At 41.4% G+C, this 22,042-nt stretch overlaps 1 protein-coding gene and 1 long non-coding RNA gene across 5 annotated transcripts in view; both read right to left on the bottom strand.

The window, feature by feature from the left end:
• The window catches only part of LOC125940209 (uncharacterized), a 174,443-nt gene that overhangs the window by 133,442 nt on the left and 18,959 nt on the right, over positions 1 to 22,042 (bottom strand). The gene's annotated exons all lie outside the window — the stretch shown is intronic.
• Positions 979 to 22,013, bottom strand: LOC119436179 (epimerase family protein SDR39U1-like). Of its 4 annotated transcripts, none has more exons than XM_037702947.2 (6): positions 21,913 to 22,013; positions 21,421 to 21,527; positions 20,434 to 20,516; positions 13,186 to 13,307; positions 6,284 to 6,430; positions 979 to 1,486 (listed from the first exon to the last, which is right to left on the bottom strand). In XM_037702947.2, the coding sequence occupies exons 1-6, from the start codon at positions 21,935 to 21,937 to the stop codon at positions 1,071 to 1,073; spliced, it is 900 nt and encodes a 299-aa protein (XP_037558875.1). In that variant the 5' UTR covers positions 21,938 to 22,013; the 3' UTR covers positions 979 to 1,070. The 4 variants fall into 4 exon arrangements, with proteins under 4 accessions (XP_037558875.1, XP_049511959.1, XP_037558874.1 ...); XM_049656002.1 differs by lacking the exon at positions 21,913 to 22,013 and adding an exon at positions 21,691 to 21,751; XM_037702946.2 differs by lacking the exon at positions 21,913 to 22,013 and having other exon boundaries at positions 21,421 to 21,609.

Below are 22,042 nucleotides of genomic sequence, written 5' to 3' on the forward strand. Positions count from 1 at the left end.
TTGGCTGTAAAATATCTGTTAATGGTCAGAATTAAATTTTTTTTAATATAAAAAATTTAATATTAATATTAAAAATAATTTTTTATTGTGCCATTTATTTTCCATTGTGGCCTTAAACAATGAAAGTGAAATGTTAATTATCCTAGGAAATAACAGACCTACAGCAAAATTAATTACATATTTGAAATCAGCACGAAAATCTTAACACTGCAAAGTTTCATTGATACTGATTAAAAAAATGGCGAGCATTATTTCAATAGCAGTGTCCCCCCAAACTACATCCACATATGTGTCGTAGCAAAGAAGCTTCAAAGGAGTAATGTACAGCATTACTGAAAAATATATTCATATAAAAGTATGCTTAAACTTGAAATGATATGCATTGTGTGCAAATGGAAGAAGTATATCGATCATCTGAATGTGTCAGTATAAGTTAATTATCAGTAATTTCAGTTGAGCTTATCCCATAAAAGTTTATCACAATTGGAATATTATCATCTTATGCCCTTGTCTATTTAGGCCCTTTGCATTGTCATTTCTTTATGCCACATCAGCATGTTCTGAACTAGTCATCTGATTTAGCACATCACCTCGTTTTTGGCGCTCCTTTTCCTCTGAAGCTCTTGCATAGGAGACGAGACCCCATCAATCAACATCTAAAATTTTTAGCTCTTTGGTGGTTCATTTTGCAATTGAAAGCACTAAATTATTCTTGCAGTGTACCATTTGGTGAGACTTCCGTCTGTTAAAGTTCAATAGCCTGTTCATCTGTTTAGTCTACCCACAAAGCCAGCCACTTTATTCAGCCTGGACAAACTTGAATACCAAGGTCAATGACCACTTTCCAATCAGCAATCTTTGGTCACCTTTGGATTTTTGGTTTTCCACAATGTCTACATTACGTAATTGGAATAACAGTGGAACCCACTGAAAGAGATAAACTTATTTTAAAAAGAACTCCACAAGACGCAAATGCAATCCCATGAAAACATTAAACTTTATTGAAGACTCGCTGCAAGCCAAAGAGTAAAAAAATGAGCTTGGCTTGAAAACTATGTACGAGAGCTGCCTCACTTGCGCTCAAGTACATCTTTGCAAGCAGACTGCATATCAGGAAACTTGTACTTGTAGCCGGACTCAAGTGTACGTTTTGGAATCACTTTCTGCCCTTCTGTCATCATAGTGGCTCTTTCAGGGCTAAAGGCCAGATCAAGCACAAATTTTGGCAGTGGGAACAACGCTGGCCGCCACATGGCACGCGCAAACTCCTTGGTGAATTCCGCATTGGTAACGATTTGTGGAGCAACCCCATTGAGAACACCTGTGAGGCCTTCCTTGCTCATGGCATGAATGAGGATGCCAACAATATCACTGATGTGGACCCAAGGCATGAACTGGGTACCACTTGCCACTGGCCCACCCAGGCCCAAGAAGAACGGCCAGTAGAGCTGCTGGACCATGCCCCCATTGGAGCCAAGCACCACACCTGCGAGCACACAGTTTGCCATTTTACCGCTGCCCACCAGCATGCACTGAAAGCCTGCTCACGTATTTCCATGAATGTGTCATTAAAAGGTACTTAAGAAAAAATATTAACTCAGCTGAGATTGACACACCACTTCTGAAATAGCTACCAAAAAATGTTAACAGTTGCTGCTGCCAAGGAGGGCATAGGAAATTGCGTTTTAAATGTAGCTGGTCATATTTGTGAGGAGGGGAATGCAAAGGAAAGAGAGAAAAAAAGTAAACACGCCAATGTAAAAATTGCAGTGCAATGTGATGGCATCTATCACATTTGCAGGCAGCAGCCTAAAATCGAGGCATCTCTTGTGAGGGGGATGGAAGTTACAATTCAAGGTATTTATTTTTTCATATGGTCACCTAGCAAACGGTTCCTATGTGAAGTTATGATCTCTCCTGAGGCATCGAATTAGCTGAGCCTTATTCTTGGTTGCGATACCTTAAAAGCAAGCAGCAAACATATGAAGCTACCACTGTGTAGTCATTGTTTCCATGGATGTTTGTGCTGTGTGTCGTGAGGGTTCTACTCGCACTACTAGACTTCAGCCAAATCATAAATTCAATAATACTATTAAATATCATATTCTCATATAGAACATAAATCAAATACTAGCAAAAGCTGGTCAATTTGTATTGAATATCATATTCACGTACTCCTTAACCACATTCATGTTCATTAGAAAAATGAACATTACACAAAACGAAAGACATAGTCCACATATGCAACTATCTCATATATGTACAATGTGCAACGTGATACAAGGAAATTCACATTTTTGCAGCCAATCACAGAGAAGGTAATGTATGAAGGAGAAAGATATCATTACTACACATGGTGTTCGGTTACTTGGTATTCAAGAAGACAATGTTAAAGTGAATGGCAAATGCAGATGCTAATACCATCATTAAAGGGCAACTGCAACAAAATTTTGGAAAGCGTAAAAAGCCTAGTTTGAAACAGTGTAGACATAGAGAAGTCTCCATGCAAGATATTACATTTAAACTAGACGTTGATGCTTCATTAAAAGCTCGGGAAAAGCACCAGCATTACTGCTGATAAATGACATACAACCCAGAATGTTTAGAACCAGTGCGGCGCCTCCAAGATTTGGTGGTGCCCGCGGCAAGCTGAAAATCATGGAGGCCATGTCCTGAGATCTGTGTCGGATCCGCTATCCACCAGGTGCATGCATCGGGTGCTAAGATGCTATCTAAAGGCTGTTAATTAAAAAATTGGATGATTAGTGGCACTGTAGCTTTGAAAAGATTGCTTTGACCTTAAACTGTACTAATGATTTATAACAATATCCCCAGAGCGAAATTTAATGGCAGTTTACCTTTAAGGCCCCTCCAGTATCTTAGTCACATCACTGGAAAAGTGCCAGCACCTCTTTTCCTGCTGTCATTTTTGGCCAGCTGCTGTCAAAGAAAACACATTTTGCTTGCTCCCTTTTTTTTTGAGTGAAGCTTTCTTGGCCTACTCTCCTGGGTTTGGCGTAGCTGCTGCTGGGTCAGTTGGTATCTTGGCAGATATATATATATATATATATATACACACACACACACACACACACACACAAAGGTGGTGTCCTGCAAGAATATTAGATACCAGGCATAGTACAAACCGGCACTGGAAATAGTGCGAACAGAGGTGACCTGGAGTGGCAGCTGATGTACGCAAGTGCCAATGAGAGCTCCAACACAAACATGCCATTGTTGCATGCCGTTCTAGTCCTTCCGTTATCATTTCCGTCGCCGTCCTTTCGTCACCTTCATTCCATTGTGAACATTCCTTCGTTGTCAAGCCCTCATCATCGTTCCACTGTCTTCATTCTTTTGTCGTCCTTGCGTTGTCCGCCGGGCAAGACAGCAAACTTCGGTTTTTGCAAATCGTAAGTGCAGGCGCACTATAAAAAATCTTTATAAAGTTCATTGTCTGTCTGTCTATAAAAATCTGCCGTTTATCTGTTTTTCATGAACAGAAAAAGGACTGGCAAAACGTTTCCTTCAATAATTACTTGAGGCAGGAAAAGTAAGGGGAAAGACAAGCGCTGGAAAGAAAGGCAAAGAGTAAAATTTAAAAGAGACCTGTTAGCAGCCCAGGTAACAGTGGTGATAAGCGTTGTTTTCCAACCAGATCTTCTAGTAAGTGGTTCGGCCACAGCTACGTATGGAAGGGGGCAAATGCTGTTTTACAAGTCTCCTATTACTTAATCACACTTCCTGCGTTGAGTCCATGCTATATTCTTCTACATTTGAAATACAGGAACAAAACTGCGCAAGAGTTCAATAGTATGATATGCAAGTCACTCACTTTCAGTGACCTGCTGTCCGGCTTGGTTGAACAGACGTTTGGAGGGAATTTTCAATCATGGTACTGTGGTCCTTATCACGCAACACATATCACTATTTTATCACACTCCGGAATCGATGAGGCAGATAGTCCAAAGCAGGGTTGCTTTCTGCGTTAAAAACTTTTGTCAAAATTATTGAACAATTTCAGCTCCGAGAGATCTGAAATTGTTCTGTGTCCTGACACCCGGCTGTTCTGATGTTAGGATGGGCTCTCAGAAGCAAGCAGCACGTGTTATAACGAGGTAGGTGAAACGCAGCTAGGCAACTGGCCATGGCCGTCTGATGTCAAGGAATCGAGCAGTGACAAGGCGCTTTTCCTATGTCCCTAATTTTTCACCACCTTCGTTCTTGGCGCTATTTATGTGCCCCGCTTTCTCCTATCATTCACACCACCTCAACTATTTTCCGTCAGTCAATGTCGTGCTCTTCAACATTCACCTGGTTGTTGAACGGCGGGATGGCCCCTAATATTCCTATATTTCTGTTTAACTTTGCAAGGGGCTGCCGCTGCATGGACGTCGCAGCCGTTCACTTGCCTCCCCTCCCATTTGTTTGTTGTTGGCTGTTTGTTAGCTTCCCTGACCTTGAACCACCGTCCTTCATATATTTTGCCGTGCGGAAATCAGCATTCTGTCTGTCTTTCTTCGTTGTCTCATTTCTTGCGCTATTTTCATTCTTAACAACGTGTACCAACTAAAAGTGGTGCACTAAACACTGCGATTCTAAATGTAGTGGTCGTAAACATTGCATTCATGGGTGAGGGGATTACAGCTGAACATTTTTTTTTTTTGCCTCTCTGTCCATGCCTCAAATATCCTTGCAAGCAGCACATTTTTCTGCAAGCAGCAAGGTCGGACTGCACATCTCTTATCCACGGTGGATTTCATCAGTGGTGCACTTTGTGTGCGTAACTGGTGACAGGCACAAAACAAAAGCTCAACGTTTTCCAGAGAATGATAAGGTCATCATTCTTTCCACATAGAAGAATGTGCGGTTGCTTCAGACAGCTTTTTACATCGTTGTCGATTTCTCTTCAATAAAGTTTTTCTCTCTCCACTCCCGGAATCACTTTGTGTCTATTACAGGCATACACACCTGGGAGGAGCAGCGACAGGGATGAACTTGTGTGTTCACTTCGAAAACGCCTCACCATCAACCGTGAACAAAGCTGAGGTTCCCGAATATTTCTGGAGTCTTACTAGATACAATGGCCTGCCTGCTTGTACCTCTTGAAATGGGCTCTCTTGTCTGCTCGCCCTATTCATGCCCACTAGCCAGTGTGTCCCCTGCATGGGAGTGAAATGTCTAAGTAAATTGGCTTAATATTTACCATTATCAATACTGTAATTATTGGAAATAGGCCCTTTTTACTTTTTATGCTCCCCACACTGTGCTTTATTCTATTCTGTTCCCCCTTCATTGCACCACCCCCTTTGCTGGCCAATGTTCAGGTGTCAGCCACCGCCAGTGCCCCCCCCCCCCCCCCCGACAGCAAATTTCTCTCCTTCTTCCAACAACCGCAAATGTAGTCACTTTTTCCACTATTAGACACGAACTGACGCAGATGTGTATCCGGGTGCGTAATCACACCTTTCACCTATTTGTTCTTGGTGTGACGGCAAAGATGTTTTCTGTGTGTGCATGGGAGAAGAGATCGCCTCTTCACCCCCCGCCCTCAGACCGCCACCAGCCCTCGACTTGCTTTCACGTTCAAACTTTCCCTTTTATCCATGTCACTCTTTCCGAGTCAAAACAGCCCACTTTCCTGTTCTGTGGGAAAACAAAGGGGGGGGGGGGGTTCGTCAGAAAATTTAGAGGGGGTGTTTTGACCCCCTAAACCCCCTCTCTGGCTACACCAATGAGATTAGCCATTGGAGTGTTAGCCAGAGCACCACTCACGACCACAGCGATAGATGAGGAACATTCAACCACAGGTGCACACCATTTGCCTGCTCCTAAGTTCATGTGCTATGTGACGCTGATAGGATGCTCCACATCTGCCGTCATGGCTGTGAGTGATGCTGGCTGGCACTCCCAAGGCTAATCTTGTACATATGCAGCAATACCCAAGAAAGTTGACAGGAGGACAGCTGTCTGCATGCGTAATGTGTGGAAAGCACTGCATTTGTGATGTGGAAGGTGTTGGTTAGGCTCCCACCTATAGCAGGTTGTATTTTTGACCAATTTCATTTCCCTTTTCCTTATTATTTCTACAACGTAATTAAAAACTAAGTCAATTTCCCCTATGCTTCATTCCTGACTTCATTGTCTGTTTGCTTCATATGGCTGTAACTAACAAAAAAATTGAGCCCATCAGTTACCCTTATTCTTCTCTCTTTGAAACCACTTCAACAGTAAAGCAATTAACTTTTCTATTAAAAAAAAAAAAAAAAGATGCAAGTGATACCTGACCGCACAGTGACAGTTCGGCACTTGACTTCAGGTGGGAGTTTAGCGGCTGCTTCCCACTTTGTGCAGAGTTTGGCAAGAAAGTCGTGGTCGCCACCAGGACTCTCCTCAGTGTACTCCTTCACAGGGTCTGGCTTGTAGTAGCCTGCACTTTGTGGCAGTCCCAGAACACCTTGTAAGCACTGCTATCTGAAGGAAATTTAAGGTGGCACTATATACAATAACACAGCAGACAGAATAATATTGGAGCTGCTGCAGGTGTACCGTCAACCAAAAAAGTTTATGGACCACTGGATCTCGGAAAACGTCCAATTTCCGAGTAGCCTGCAATAGTAGTCAGTAAAACCAAGCAGAAGCTGTAAATGCGAATACAGACGAATCTCATTGATACGATCCTCGCGGGAAATGAAAAATAAAACGTATCATCCAAAAATCGTATTATCAAAAAAGCAAGCGCAAATAGTAAGAAAACAGGCTTACTTGGTGACAAACTCGCTAACAAAGCTTCCTGTGACGTCAAGTGATACTGCTTCGCATAACGCGCGTGTTATGCGGAGCAGCATCAAACGAACCGCAGCCAACACACTTTTATTCAGCAACCTTAAAATAGCTTGTCAGTTTTCACTGAACTTTCTTTTTTTTTTTTTCAATGTCCGTAAACAAATTCTTTTTGAAGTTAAAGCCTGATTTCCTTGACATAGTCACGGAGATCACAGCATCATGAGGCCAAGAACTCCGAGATGAAGGCGGTAGTACGAGAGCGAGAAAAAACAAAGGAATCAAGAGCAGCGTGACACAAAGAGCGATACTACTGTCAGACGAAGGCAGGCGTTTCTTTCAGTCAGGTGACCGCGTAAAAATCTCGCCTGAAAAGCCAACCAAAACTAGCGCGAGCGAATGCTGATGCGAGCAGACGATACATGTACTACGAAACAAGCGGTCCGGCTGACACCAGATGTGCGGTCGGGCGGGTCCGCATGACAACCAGTTTCCCGCGCGTACGTCAGTGAAGGGGCAGCTCTCACTGGTCTCCTTCGCACGCGGCTTGCGGCGCGCTGCAATTTAAATTAGTTCAAGACCGATCCCTCCAACGGCATGATTAACCTGCTTCGCGGCAGATTTTGTGGCGCGCATTTTGCCGCCGCCGGCGCGCAGCACGCGCTTTTTCGCTAGTGTGGCCGGCCCTCAACACGTTGTTCGTGGGTCATTGGAATGTAATTTAATTTAGTACACTTGAATATAAAGGTACGAGTTTCAGAAATACCAGTTTACAGTCGTAATATCCAATTTCAGGTGAAAAAGCGATCACATCAACTATATGAAAATACACTGCCTCTATGTAGTGTTGGCCGGGAAAAGGGGGAAAAAAAAAAAGCACATAATCCTGAAAAACGTATTACACAGAATCGTATCAACGAGATTCCACTGTACTAGGCTGCGTTGTGAGGCTGCTCGGAAATTGACGTTTTCTGAGATTCCGTGGTCCGTAAACTTTGTCTGGTTGGCTGTACTTATATAAGCATGAATACAAAAATTTATTTTCACAAAATAGCTCTAACAAAATAATGTCTCACTACCGTTTTACAATGTTCAGCCAATAAAACACATTTTAGGCTGTGTTTATTTTTTTGTAATGGGAATACTTTCGGTTTTACACCTTAAAGGGTCACTAAAGAGCAACACTTAATCAGTTTTAGACTGATGAAGTATTATTTAAGACCTCAATTCTCATTGGTATGGTATGGTATGGTAAAAATTTATTAGGGTCCCTCGAAACGCGCGTCAGCACGTAGCGGGCCGCTCCCACGTCGGTACAGAAAGGCCGAGCCTCCTCTGCTGCGTCACGGGCCCGATGGACAGCCCATAGCTGTACTTCAAGATCGGGGCTGCTTAGGGCAGCCTCCCATTTGGTCGACGTGACATCATTGCCGTCGTGTAACGCGGGGCACCGCCAGAGCATATGTTCCAAGTCAGCTAAGTCTGATCAACCTATTATCGCAAGATTAATGACAATTGAGGTCTGAGCTATTCTCATTAATCTTGCGATAATAGGTTGATTATTTGAAGAGAAAATGAAGGTCAAAGTTCCCTTTCCTCAATTCTGCACTGAAACCCCAATGCCAGTACGTCAGTGTGACGTCACGAATTTCAAGATATTTTTTTGTATTTGAGCCGCGTTGGCTCAGTAAAATTTCCCAAAGCTAGCCGTGTTCAGCCTTTAGCTCCTTTAGAACACAATGTTGTCCATTTTCACTGTTAAAAACTAACGAGGCCCTAGCATACACCATCAAAATCTATGATGTCAAAGCGAGCTAGTGTGGGAACTTCAAGTGGCAATGCCACCTGTCTTTTCTTTTTGCACCTATTCTAGCTTACCAAGCATCTTCTCGCTATAACAGCGGTGTTTTTTGTATAGTAGAAGGGTACTTTACTAATATCGGTGAAATCATTTTTCTGTTTAGTGTCCCTCTAAAGCAACAACATTTGTTGTAAAGGATGTCCCAGTCGAGGGCTCTATTTTACTTATGAAATACTATGTCCCAAGCTCTCTGAATGCGCATGTTCTTATATTTTGTTCCCATTTAAATGTGGTTGCTAAGACAAGGGGCAGAATCTGAAGTCTTGCACTCAGGAGAACACCTTAGCAGTTAACAGTGACCCACTATACAATATGAACTTGGCTTCACCTTTCAAGGTGATGGTAGCATAACCGTATTGCAGCTACACTTTCATATTAAGGTAGTGCAATAGCGGCTTTTAAGGCTGTTCTTGTAAGCAATAATATTCACACAGAAACGGAAGCAGAATTCTTAGTCAAGTTAGATTTGTAAAGTACCCACCTAAGACTACTGGTCACAGGTCTTGATCGATGAAACGAGGACAGACAGAGAGGCCACACAAAAAAATGAGTGCTGTCAATGTACAAATGCCTGTTCATTTTTGAATAATCCATTTGTCGAATGTTGGTACTCATATTGGGTCCTCCCTTTTCGTTGTTTTATTTTGCTAAAAATCTGTGACCATGTCATGCCAGCGGGTCACTTTAAACCAAGAGTAGATGCTTGGTATTACAGAAAATAAAATAAAAGATGGATGGCTACACCACCGTTTAATTCCCAAAGCAGCTGCCTTTGACATAAAAAATTTAGGCAATGACAGGCAAAAGCTAGTTAACTGCTGAACACCAGAAAAACAAGCTTTCTTCAAAAATAAAATAAACGTGACTATGGCACCTTCTGTAGATTTTTTCAGGAAAGTTTCACCTTATGCTGTGGTCTCAGCCATTAATCAGCCATCTTTTTCCAACAAAGAATCATTGGGAGAGCAACAAAAGAGCAGTCTACCAGCGTAGTATTATTTTATGTTTGCTTTCACTTCAACACTAGCTATGCAGTAAACACTGGAGTGAACAATGCATTGGACATACTGAGTGTGTTACCTAAGTGGGGGGAGCAAGCTTTAAAGGGACACCAAAGGCAAATATTAAGTCAAGCTTAAGTGAATTTCTAACACATCAACATTATTGAGAAGGGTCCGCTTCAGTAAGCGAGAAGCTGAGGTAAATGTGGAACACGATTTGAGACTCCCCTGAGAGATTCAAGTATTAGCTCGATGACATAGAAACTCCTCATTATAATTCTGTCACTATTACTCAACCACTCATAATCGAATGATAATTGCATTACATTATAAGACAGAATAAAATGCTACTTGTTTACTTCTATTTGATGCTTTAAAAAAGAACTTTTTGACGTCACCCTTGACAACGACATGGGCAGTAGAAAGGTTTCATTTTCGCTTAACTCTGTGCCCCCCCCCCCCCCCCTGTGCTTTAGTGTTTCAGTAGTTTTGTTATTGTGCAGTGCTGCGCTGGCTTTGCTCGCTCGCAAAACTCTCACAAACTGCAAGTAGAAGAGAATGCCACATCTATGTGATGTCGCATGATGCCCGAACGGCCCACGCCACTTGACCAAGAGCAGCTGCAGTGGCAAAGCCAAAGCTGTCTTGACTCGGTTTCTGCCCGCTTTTCTGTATTTTTCGCAAAAAAACAATTGCCATCAGTCAGGCACCATTTTACTTACTGACGACAGTAAAAGGTGGTTATTGCGTATCCAACGTGTCAACTGCCTGCTCGAGGGTGGGCAAGTTTATTTGTGCTAGAGGTATGCGGACCCTTCAGACGTGATTTTCTCTTAAACTAAGTCTTTTCTCTTCAAGAAACAAGCGCTGCGAGGTTTCTGGAATGGTATTTTAACAGTCCACGATGACTTAATGTTTGCCTTTAGTGTCTTTCTAAAGAGAGCTGATGTACTGTGTAAAAATAAATCTGTGCACAGCATTACCCATCCTGTGCCATCGACAATATTATTTTTCATCTCGTAATCACCCCCCAAAAATAAACAACATAAAATAAAGTGCTTGAACCACAGAAAACGCAACATTTTCATCTGTGAAGTTCTGTAATGTTTAACCACCCATAACTTGGTAAGGGTATACCAGCAAACGGAAAGGTCAACTAGAAAGAATCATGAGGCAACACACAGAAAAAAGAACAGGATTGCACCAGCACCATTCCTGCTCCTGTCTCTGTGTCTTGCCTTACAATATTTCCTAGTTATCCTTTCCCTTTGCTGGCATACCCTTACCAAGTACCATGTACAAACTCACCCAACAAGCCACTCTTATGCACCCATAAATATATATGTAAATTCTATAGTGATGTAACTACACTCGAACCTCGTTATAATGAAACGGGATATAACGATCGAAGTAAATGAAAGTCCCCTTGAAATTCTCATAGAGATCCATGTATTTAAAACCTCGTTTTAACGAAATGAAATTGTCCTGCCAATGGATATAACGAACTACATTCGTCTCCGAAACCAAAAAAATACCTGACCGTTGCAGGTCAAGTACATCGCTTTCCACAGGGTTTGGCACTCGTTCACCGCGGCAATTCAAAGCTCTCGCGTCGCCGCGTCGAATACGTCGTCGATCAACACTTTCACAGCCGCGCATAGCTGCACACCTGTGCACAAGCATTGGCTCGCTATTGCATTTCTCCACTGACCTCTCTCTTGCATGTGCCTGGCTGCACGGCAGTGCGAAAGTTTCGTGCAGTCACTTCTGTGCAGTGCGCCGCACAGGCAGGTGCAGCGGGGCGTGGACTCCGAGATACTATCCCCGGCGCAATCTTGGGGGTCACGCGCAAGTATGCGCAAGTCGCGCCATGCTGCTCGGCTACGCGCAGCGGTGCGAAAAATTAGTGCATTCTCTTCTATCTTCCTCTACGGCGCGCGGTGCAGGCAGCCACAGCTGGGCCTGGCCTCAGAGACCTCCTCGGCCCAAACTCGGTGGTCACGCCCAGGCTGTACACTCACTTTTCCCTCTCCCTGCGGTGCGCCGTGCGGGCTGGCAGCTGGGCGTGGCCTCAGAGACCACATTGGCATCAGTGCAGTCTTGGAGGCCATGAGCCAAGATGGCGCGGCGAAGTCCGCTAGGCTCCTTGATCACACAGCAGAGCGCTGTGATGTGTGCCACGTGTTGCTCGACAGCGACGAGCCAAGTGCAAAGCGGGTGCGAAAGACCATCACAATGGAACAGAAGGCAGCTTTCTAAAGGCTGTCGCGTAAGATGCCAAGTCGAGCGATGCACAGTCGAAGATTATTTTGTTGTTTTATTTAAATTTCATTGCATGCATGGCCGTGTAGCGGTTCTGCGGGCTGCAAAGCCATCTTCTTTCCATGTTTACAATTATGCACCCTATTGGGCATATATTGCAATAAACTGTAATAATGGATAAAACGAAGTAACGGAAATAACAAAATAATTTCGGCTCCCCCTTCAACTTCTTTATAATGCGGTTCGAGTGTATTACCAATTTTTTTTTTTTTATTCTCACAATGACAGCATGTAAAACACAGAAGCAAAAGATAAAAATATGCACACTGCATGAACTCAGGACCATAATGGAACCAGGCCAAATTGCCAATGGCAACCAAATAAATGATCATTATTCAGAACACTACCTTTGTGTCTTTTTTTTTCTTTCTGGAATAAAACCTTTTACAATAGCAAAGCATATTCAGAATCTGTAACAAAATTTCCTCTTTTGTACAACTTTATTTCTGACAATAACAAGATATTTGTCTTTGTCTCAAACAATTAAAAATGAACTAACTTGGCATGATATTTACAAGTTCAAAAAGAAAGAAAAAAAAAACTTGGCACAGAATAATCCTGAAAACCCACCACTGGTTTCACAAACAGCTAAGGTTATATTGTATGTTTTTTTTTCTCCTGAAGTGGGCTGCTTCTCTGTGTAGAAGTGCCTCCCATACAGGTGAAACCAATTTATACATATAAAACGTGTTTATAAGAAAATGGAGCTGATAGTGTTTACGTGTCCGTGCTTTTGTGTGTGTACTTCCATGGACATGCAAATAGGCAGTTCTCAGTTAAGTTGTGCACAGCTTTTCGAGAAAGTCATATGGGCCATGACTGTTGGACTGAATATCATAAAAATATGAAATTTATTAGCAGTGAGGAATATCATGGCCCTGTTAAGTGAATTTAAAAGCAAATGCAACTGTACTGAAGTAGGAAGTTATAATTTAACCCCCGTATTCAGAAATTCATCTTAACTTGAAGCGTATCCTTGACTTGATATAAATGACGCATGGCGTGAACGTACCCAGGACGCTCATTGTGTTTCTTCAGTGCGTTCATCATAGGCGTCATTTAGATCAAGTCAAGCATGGGCTTCCATTTAAGATGCATTTCTGAATACGGGGGTTAATGTCAACAAGACACCTGCACGCTTAGTAACAGGAGTCAGAACCACCTGAAACTGTTCCTGTTTTACAAATGCTTTAGGAAAGGCATTAAAATCAGGCTTACCAACTCCTGAAATGGAGACAAATGCTTTCGGTGGGCTCTTCATTTTTTGGATAGCATCAGCCAGCGCTTTTGTTGTTTCGACTCTGCTTGCATAGACATTCTGCCGGAAACCAGGTGTCCACCTATGGATGAATAGATGTCAGGTTAGTTTGCAGCAAGAGTTTTATTATTAAACATTTAGTCAGTAAGCTTGCAGTGCTGCAGATGAGAATGTGAAGCGAAAAATACTTTATTACTGTCACTACTTTAGTCTTGACACACAGTGAAGCTTGAGATATTGCCACTAATGCTACTGAAGGACTTTAAATTTAGGGCTGGGTAACTGATAGATAAGCTTCCTGATTACTCGATTATTACTTTAACCCCTATGAATTTTTGAGAACAAGCTAATCACTTGAGTTCACAGATACCAAAAAAGCCGACTATGGCTATTTGAAATTCTGCAGGTATTTGGGTCATTCCACGCTACACACATCAGCCGAAAACTAAACCCTCTCTGATTTCCATTAAAAAATTGTGGTCATTACTGGGTCTAAAAAAAAGGCATACCCAAAATACTTTGTCAAAAAAATTTTTCATCTGCGTGGATTTTCATCCACTTCAATTTGACCTTTCAGAGCAAAACATGTACAAGACAAAAATCATTCAAAAAATGAACCATAATTCAATGAAAGTGGAAATTTTCTCTCAATAACTTGGAAACATTATGCTTTACTATGCACTCTCAATTGTAGACCCTGACTTTATTTTTAATATATTTATAATGTGGGCAAAAAGGTCAATTTATGCGACACTAGAGGTTTTTTTATAAAAACTTCATCGCGTGATTTAACCATAGTTGATTTGTTAACTATAACTGGCAGTATTGCATCAATGTAATATGCTAAAATATTTTGGCATGCAACCATGAAATGTTAGAGAAAAGTTAGCCCAAAGATGCAAAAATTACATTTGTATCACATTTTCACCTGTAAATTCCACATTGAGGTGGCCCACTTACGAATATGAAAGGACACCAAGCAATTTGTTTCCCAGTTTTATATAAGTAATTTTTTTAGGCAGAAAATTTTTTAACTTTCGTCTCTACTTCACACAGTGTCGTTGACTAGCAGTACATCTTCACAGCAATAAACACCTCAGGGTCGCGGGAAACTTTATGCACTGACCGCGTTTTTGTCAGGGGTGCGTTGCAGACAGGGTACCCTATTGATCTGAAACTGAACTGAAAACTAGAGATAAACAAAAAACATTATCTTTGCTCGAACTGAAATTGAACTGGAACGTTAACATTTTTTTCACTCCAGCATGAAACCGAAAAGATAAAAACGGCGGTTTTCAGTCGAGGTTGGCCACCTTCCCTGGTGCTTTTCATACAAGCATTACTTGCACTTATGGCTCAACTATGCTGTCTTATTTGTAAATACACACCATTTTCCTGTGATTTTAGAAGTAGCATCACTGTTAGCATGGTTTTCAACCTATTGTGTAGGGGGGTAGACTAGGCATTGCATTTACATGGCAATATTTGCATTGCGTCCCGACCCACCAGACTGTGATGCATGCAAAGTACCAGAGACAATTGAGCACATACTTGTTACTTGTCCCCAGTGCGACTGTGAACAGCAGGTGCGACCTCTTTGTTAGTGCTAATTAACAACAAGCTGTTGTGTCAAATAGTGTCACTGGGTTTTCCCAGACCTAATATTAACAAAGCGAGCCCATCAAGGTTCTCTTAGACTTTTTACTCAATACAGGCCTAGAGTCAAGGCTGTGAGCAGGCCCTTGAAACACGAACTTGCATACCTGAAAACTCTTGCAAATTTTTCGTAAAGTTTATGAATTAGGGTTCATTTTATGAATGTTGCATCAAATTTTACAAAAAATTCTGTTTGCAAAAACTTTTGGCTCATCGGTCTCCAAAGATATCCTTCGTAATCTTCTGATAGTGAAAGGAGACCAGAGAGATACTTGCTTCAAGCATGTTTATTCAGACAACTTCCTACAGCAGGCAAAATTGGCAACAGCAAAGTCACTGCAAAAGCCACCTTTAGCCTCAAAACAATGTGTCGAATAAGAGTATTTGCTGTGCCAAGTTTGTTGCTGCTTGTGCGCTGTGTGTAAAGGTAAATCATTATTAATAAAGTGTACATGTATCCCACGAAAGGGGTATGTTTAGAGTAAACTGAGAAAAGGGGGGAGAAGAAAGAAAGACTAATATCCTTTCTTTCTCCCTCCCCCCCTCCCCAAAAGAGGGGAGTAGGGGGGGTCGTGGCTGATGGATCTTTACGAATTTTAAAGTTCACAGCTTTGCAGGTATGAACATGTATGTAATCGCATCCTGTCTGTTCTCATCATCAATTTCTTCTCACTCCCCTATTTTTCTCCTCTTCCCTTTCCCTCTGAGTAGACTCGCAGGCTAGACGACTCTGCGTTTCCTCAATAAATTCTACTCTCTCTCTTTCCACCTCTAAAGCTTCGCCTAATAGATTCCAGTTCCAGCATTAGTGTTGGTTCTGCATATTTCTTTCGTAACTATGTGCGGCCTGAAGAACAACGATCGTAATATTTCCATGCAGCTTAGCAGCAGTCTTGAGTTCTCGCACAAAACAAGTTTATGCTCTTTTCCTGTAGTTATTCTTCAAATATGCAAATGAACTTGAACCAGTTCAAGCCAGTTTGAACCATTATTACTATTGCTTCGGAGTTGAACCAGAACTGAACAGTTTTCGGTGGGTGAATGAGAATGAAAACCAGAACAAAAAAAGTTCCAGTTTGGCTTAGGGGTGTACAAATAGTAGTTTTTGAGACTCAATCAAATACGAATCTAATAGTGCCAAAAGCACATCGAATCAAATATTTTTTTAATAGGTTGCAAATAATATACAGCCTTCTCACTTGCAATATCAAACAATATTCACATTGTGGTATTCACAACACTAGAAAGTTTCTGTCATTACACTGCATGTTAAAAAGCATGTTCTATTCTAAAAGCACCAAGCGAGCCTTAGAAATTAGTAACTAAACAGTTTGTCAGCAAACTCAGCACTCTTCTGAGCATATGCAGTAAGGCATTATCACATCAAGTTTGGAAAGGCAGCCTTGTGGCCCAAAATAACATTTGTGTATACCTTTGCGCCCAAACTAAAAGTGCAGATCATCTGCGGCGATGGCAAAGTGAGCGGAAAAAAAAAAAAAAAGCACATTTCCTCTATTTCAAATGGTTGTAGCAGATGGTGCCACTATTGTATCAAGTATGTTGCACTGAAACGCTTTAATATTATGACGGGAGGACACATGTGCTGCATGTATAAATAGTATCAAACAATACCCACTGCCGAATGTCACGTCTAAACATTTTATTGTGATTAATTGTGGTTTTACTAGAAAATCCCAGCTCCCTGAGCCACAGAATGCACTGGTACATTATCCCCACTGAGCAAGGTATAAGGGTCATTGCATTTTTTGCTTCAATTTCATATTTTATCGTGCACAGTCGACGACGTGAAATATTGAAAAACTATTAGAAAAATATTCAGGTTTTCGAATTGCGACTATTCAATTCGAGGATCGAATCGAGTAGGGGAGTATTCGTTTCATCATTAGAAAGTTTTGAATATTCACACACTCCTAGTTTGACACTCTGGTTGCAGAAGTGCTTGAGACTGCTCTGCCACCATTTATTTAGCCACCTTCTCTGTCGATGATTAGGAAGTCAGCCCTGCACAGATCACAGATAGTGGCAATAGATGAAAGTGGTCGAACTGTTGTGTACCCGAGACTGATACAGCACCTTTAAAGCGTGGCACTAGTTAGATTTTTTTTTTTCTACAACCTGTTTCAGTACTTGCAAGACCATTTTTCTTTCACTTTTTCTTTCGCACATTCAAAGAGCTGGTAGGAGGTCGTGATGTCATCTATGTAAGGCTTTTGAAGCCTTGCTTTAGTCGATAAACACCTGACAGTCCCGCCAACGTCATTGCAAGCACTTTTACCGTGTGAAGTAGTAGAATGTTCTATTCTGCAAAGAAACTGTACTCATGTTTGTGATAGCAAAGGTTTAAACGATTCCTGCGATTTTTGTATTGGGAAGAAACTCCATCAGATGAGTAGCATAGTTTTCGAATGACGGAAAACTGTTGTTTGGAAATCTTAAGAAATTCAGCGTGGATTGCTGACACAGATTCCGTGGCATGTCCTAGGCAGTCTGTAATGATGACAGATTACATAACAGAGATGCCATCACTGCTTTCATCAGAACTGAAGCAGACGACTATTGTATGGATGGTGGTCTGTTCGTTCATTCAATGAAAAAATTGCGAGCATCGTGAACATTTAAGGATAATGTTTTTGCATAATCCATAATGACAATGGCCTTTCCTTGCTTGATAATAACTTTCGCTCCTGCAACTATTTTGCTTGTTGTTCGCTTATAAAAAGATAAACTTTCAAATCCTGACTGAATTTATTCCTATATTACTCGACACCGAAGTTGGAGGTGGCTAAATACTAAACAGTGGCATGGTAGCCTCAAGCACTTCTGCAAAGCCCTCCTGAGCAAAACACGGTCGGAGCATAAAGTTTCCTGCTACCCTGAGGCATGTATTGCAGCGAAGATGCACTGCTACTCAATGGCGCCGGATGAAGTAAGTACCGAATTTTTTTTTTTTCTTGGATAAAATGAAGATTACTACTATTAAACTTTCTGAAACAAATTATTGGGTGTTCTTCTATGTAACACACAACCTTTCATATTATTAAGTGGACCACCTCAACGTGGGATTTACAGCTCAGAATGTGATACAAAGGTGATTTTTGCAACTTTGGGATCATTTTTATCCATTATTTTGTGGTTGTTGCATGTCAAAATATTTAGCCAATTACTTGGACACCCTCCTGAGCAAAACGTGGTCAGAGAATAATATTTTTCCTGCCAACCTGAGGCGTGTGCTGCAGTTAAGATGGACTGCCAGGAATAGTTAATCAAACCACTATAAATGAATGTAAAGATTTTATTAAAAATCTTAAATATGCAACAAATTGAGCTTTTTATGCACATTATAAATATATTAAAAATAAGGCCGGGGCCTACATAGGAGAGTGCACAGTGAAGCACAATCTTCTACTTTCAGTGAATTAAGATAAATTTTTGATGATATTTTCTTTTACAAAAATATTTTGCTCATAAGAATACAATTAAAATGGCACTCAGGCGCACAAAATTGTTCTTGGACATTTCTTTAGACTTAATAAATACCCACATTTAAAAAAAGAAAATCGGAGAGGGTAGATTTTTCAGCTGGTGTGTTTGGCATGGAATGACCCATTTTTATGCGGATAGTTTCTGTGTTAAGTTTTTAGAGGATGCAACCAACTAAATGTCTAAGAAAGTGAACATTCTACTGGTTGCCAACATTTTTCTGTCTCTACATGTTCCCATTTTATCACGTTTTAATCTCCAAAGCATTGGCATGGTACATCACCTGCCACCCATGAATATGCAGCTGATGCAGATACGGCAACAGAAAATTAAACGGAGTGTTGAAATGAAGAAATCTGCTGGTGTAGGAACAGTTCAACTGATGCAAGACAGATGTAATATGGAGATCTCTAAAAGAGGCCTTCGTCTTGCAGTGGACTTAAAATAGTCTCACAACGCTGATGATATCCATGCCAAGCCTGCTCAATGCACATCTTTTGTAAAGTAGCATATGATGGAAATCAAATGTGTAGCATGCATCAGGCTATGAAAGAGCTACTTGTAAGGGATAGGGTAGAGTGTGTGACACACAAGACAGCAGAGGTAGCGGGCCACACTGTCCTGCTACTAAATTAGCACCTGCCACTAGGTGTCCTTTCCGTTTTTGTATTTCCAGTAAAATCTCTACCTCAAACCAAACTTGGCACACAGAAATGCATAGTGAACTAAAGGGGCCCTGCAATGTGCCAGGGAAAGCTTGTTGAACGGCACCGATGTCATTGGCTCAATGCGGCGCTTTTGTGTACTTCGCAGCCAGGCTGTGACGAACGAGAGTGCCGCTATGATGATTGGTTAAAAATGTAATGTGCGATTTAAGTTTGCACAATATGTACTGCCCTGTTCACCTAAACTTATCTATGTCCGCGCCTACTTAAACCGTATTCTCTTGAATATGTATCCTGCCCCTTTCCTGCAACAGCCTCAAATGTGAGGCTAGCAGTATGTTCAAATAAATAAATAAATAAATAAATAAATAAATAAATAAATAAATAAATAAATAAATATTGCAAGTACTGTGAAAAAGCTACATCATTGCATTTTACAACCATTTTAAGTATCTCAGAGCCACGGACTAGGTGCTGCAACTACGACAATGACGCATCACATGCTGAACACTTTGGTGCGCCAACGGCCGCCTCGTTGGAGCTGTTGCAACCATAAATGCAATGCCATGGCCTCCGAGATTAAACTGCGCACCGGCTGATCACGGAGGCCATGGAACGCCATCACCAGACTGAGCAGGCTTGCCAACCTTGGCGCGCCGACTCCCGTTAATGCCATGCCGCTATTGGGTGGCACCATAAGATGTTATGGGAAAGTGAAATGTGCACTTTAAAACCACGAAAATTCGAGTGGAGGGTAGCTCTTATTTTGCTTGTATTTTGAATTTTCTCTGACCAATAACTTGCATTTGAGTGGGTCAATTTTTATAATTCTTTTTGCTTTGTGTTCTATAACATGCTGAGAATAGATCTAGAGCAAATATGGTGATCCGAAACCACTGCTGCAGGGCCCCTTTAAGTTCTGGATCGCTGTGCAAAAAAAATCAAGAAGGGAAGACAACAGCTCATTTAGCCACATGAGTAGAGTAGAAGAGAGACACAAAAACTGTAGCCTTGTCGGACCCTTTCGTGTAATGCAGAAAAAGCTATACCAGGTTCGGTGAACCAACCAGGAATAAGAACCAGAAGAAAGGCTCCTTCAATATTCATTACTAATCCTCCTGTGTGTGACACCGGTTGAATAAAACGGTCGTGAGTGGATCAGCAGTGCACAACGAACACGCCTTCTTCCTCCCCCGAGACAGGTAGCAGGTTCATGGTTGGCTGATTAGATGCGTAGGTTTCAGAGCACTGAATGTAATGGGTGAGATGGTGTGGAGCTGATAAATTCATAACTTCACAGTTATTCCTACTTGTGGGACTGCAAAAGAAAATGGAGCAGAAGAAAATGTGCACGAGGTGGATACACTCATTATCACATGGACATGCCTTCGCATAGGATCCATGACATTCTGCCCTGCTAAGCTGAACACAGCTGCACACTCGGGAAGGCCTTTTTCTGCCAGGTCAGTCTGTGAGAAGATAACAAAATCATTTTAGGCAAAGGTTTTAAACAAAACAAAAAAAGTATGCTCCACAGTCGCAATAGTGTATCACTTTTTTAATAGAACACTGCTGGTAAGTATTGTCACCAAGACTGCATTCTTATTAATATGTTTATAGTCTCTTATACATAAGGTGTAATGCTGTGCTCCAAAGTAATAATTCAAAGCAGCCTGGAGTTGGCAATGAAAGAGAATTAACCAATCCCCTCAGTGATGCAGCGTCAAAGCAGAAAGCAAACACTTTACTAGTAAGCAATATAGCAGTTCCACAAAAGCTTGAGCAGTTAAAAAAAAAAAAAAAAAAAAAAGACAAACAGAACTATAATCAGCAACTGTGATAGATTCTTACACATGACGTGAACGTGACAAGTCAAATTATATCAAGAAGTGATTTTATAAGGCTAATGTATATTGTATTGGCATGAGAAGTATATGTTTTATTCACTGCCAAATTAGCAAGCTGAGTTTGTTCACCTGACACTTCCATGCAAGAAAACAATAATTTAGCAGGAAATATAGTTAAAAACAAAGGATTAAGAATGCTGAATTATATTGAGTGGTTGAACTTGTGCGCCAAAATGCGCTTAAGCTAACTGAAGAGAGCTGAAACTGATCAAGGTCATATGTCATACAACTGCATTCAATATATCTAATTTGGCATGCGGGCAGTCGTTCGATCGTACAGGATCGAACGCTTAACATCACAGGAACTACCGTTCATACAGCAGAATAAAGAGTCAAAGAAACGACTCAATGCGAGTCATGAGGGCTAATGACACATGCGCATACAAGTTAATCATTTTGTGAAATGGTTTCCCGCCAAGGATTACGACTAAAGAATTTATTTTTAATATTATTTTGCTATACATACCCACGTTAGCACATTGGCACCAGGCTTCCTTGACACAATCATCACATCGTAACCAAGTTTACTCAAGGCATTTCTTAGTGCTGCTCCAATAAAGCCTGTTCCACCACCTGAAATTGCAGATGGTACATATCTAGCATTAGACATTTTTGATGCCTCGGTAGCGTGCCGGCCCATAATGCACATCTCACAACAGCTTCAATGTCAATTGGTACTATTAGACTTGCAAAAAGATGCTCATTAACGTTATGGGAGAGGGATTAGGCAGTACACCTTAGAGTTAGCGCTCATGCTGCTGAAAGACAACAAACTGCGTCCGTTGGCGATTCGACATTGAAAAGGACGAGTGCGTTTTACTTGTTTACATGCAAGCGATGTAAGTCTATCCTCGCATAAAGTCGACACTAGTGTCACGTTTAATAGAGCTATTATGCCAACGTAGTTAAATGAAATGGTTATAATTCAGTTTTTGAACTAATTACTTTGATATCTTACCAATTACTACTCTTTCTATTCCCATCCTGCTGCCTACTTCAAGCAGTCGACATTTCAGGTGCTGAGCAGCTTGCAGCGCTTCACCCGTTAACAATCGCAAAGAGGAGTATAAGTCCAAAAGTGCTAAAAA

Source organism: Dermacentor silvarum, chromosome 1 (assembly GCF_013339745.2).
Source record: "Dermacentor silvarum isolate Dsil-2018 chromosome 1, BIME_Dsil_1.4, whole genome shotgun sequence".
Taxonomy (NCBI): domain Eukaryota; kingdom Metazoa; phylum Arthropoda; class Arachnida; order Ixodida; family Ixodidae; genus Dermacentor; species Dermacentor silvarum.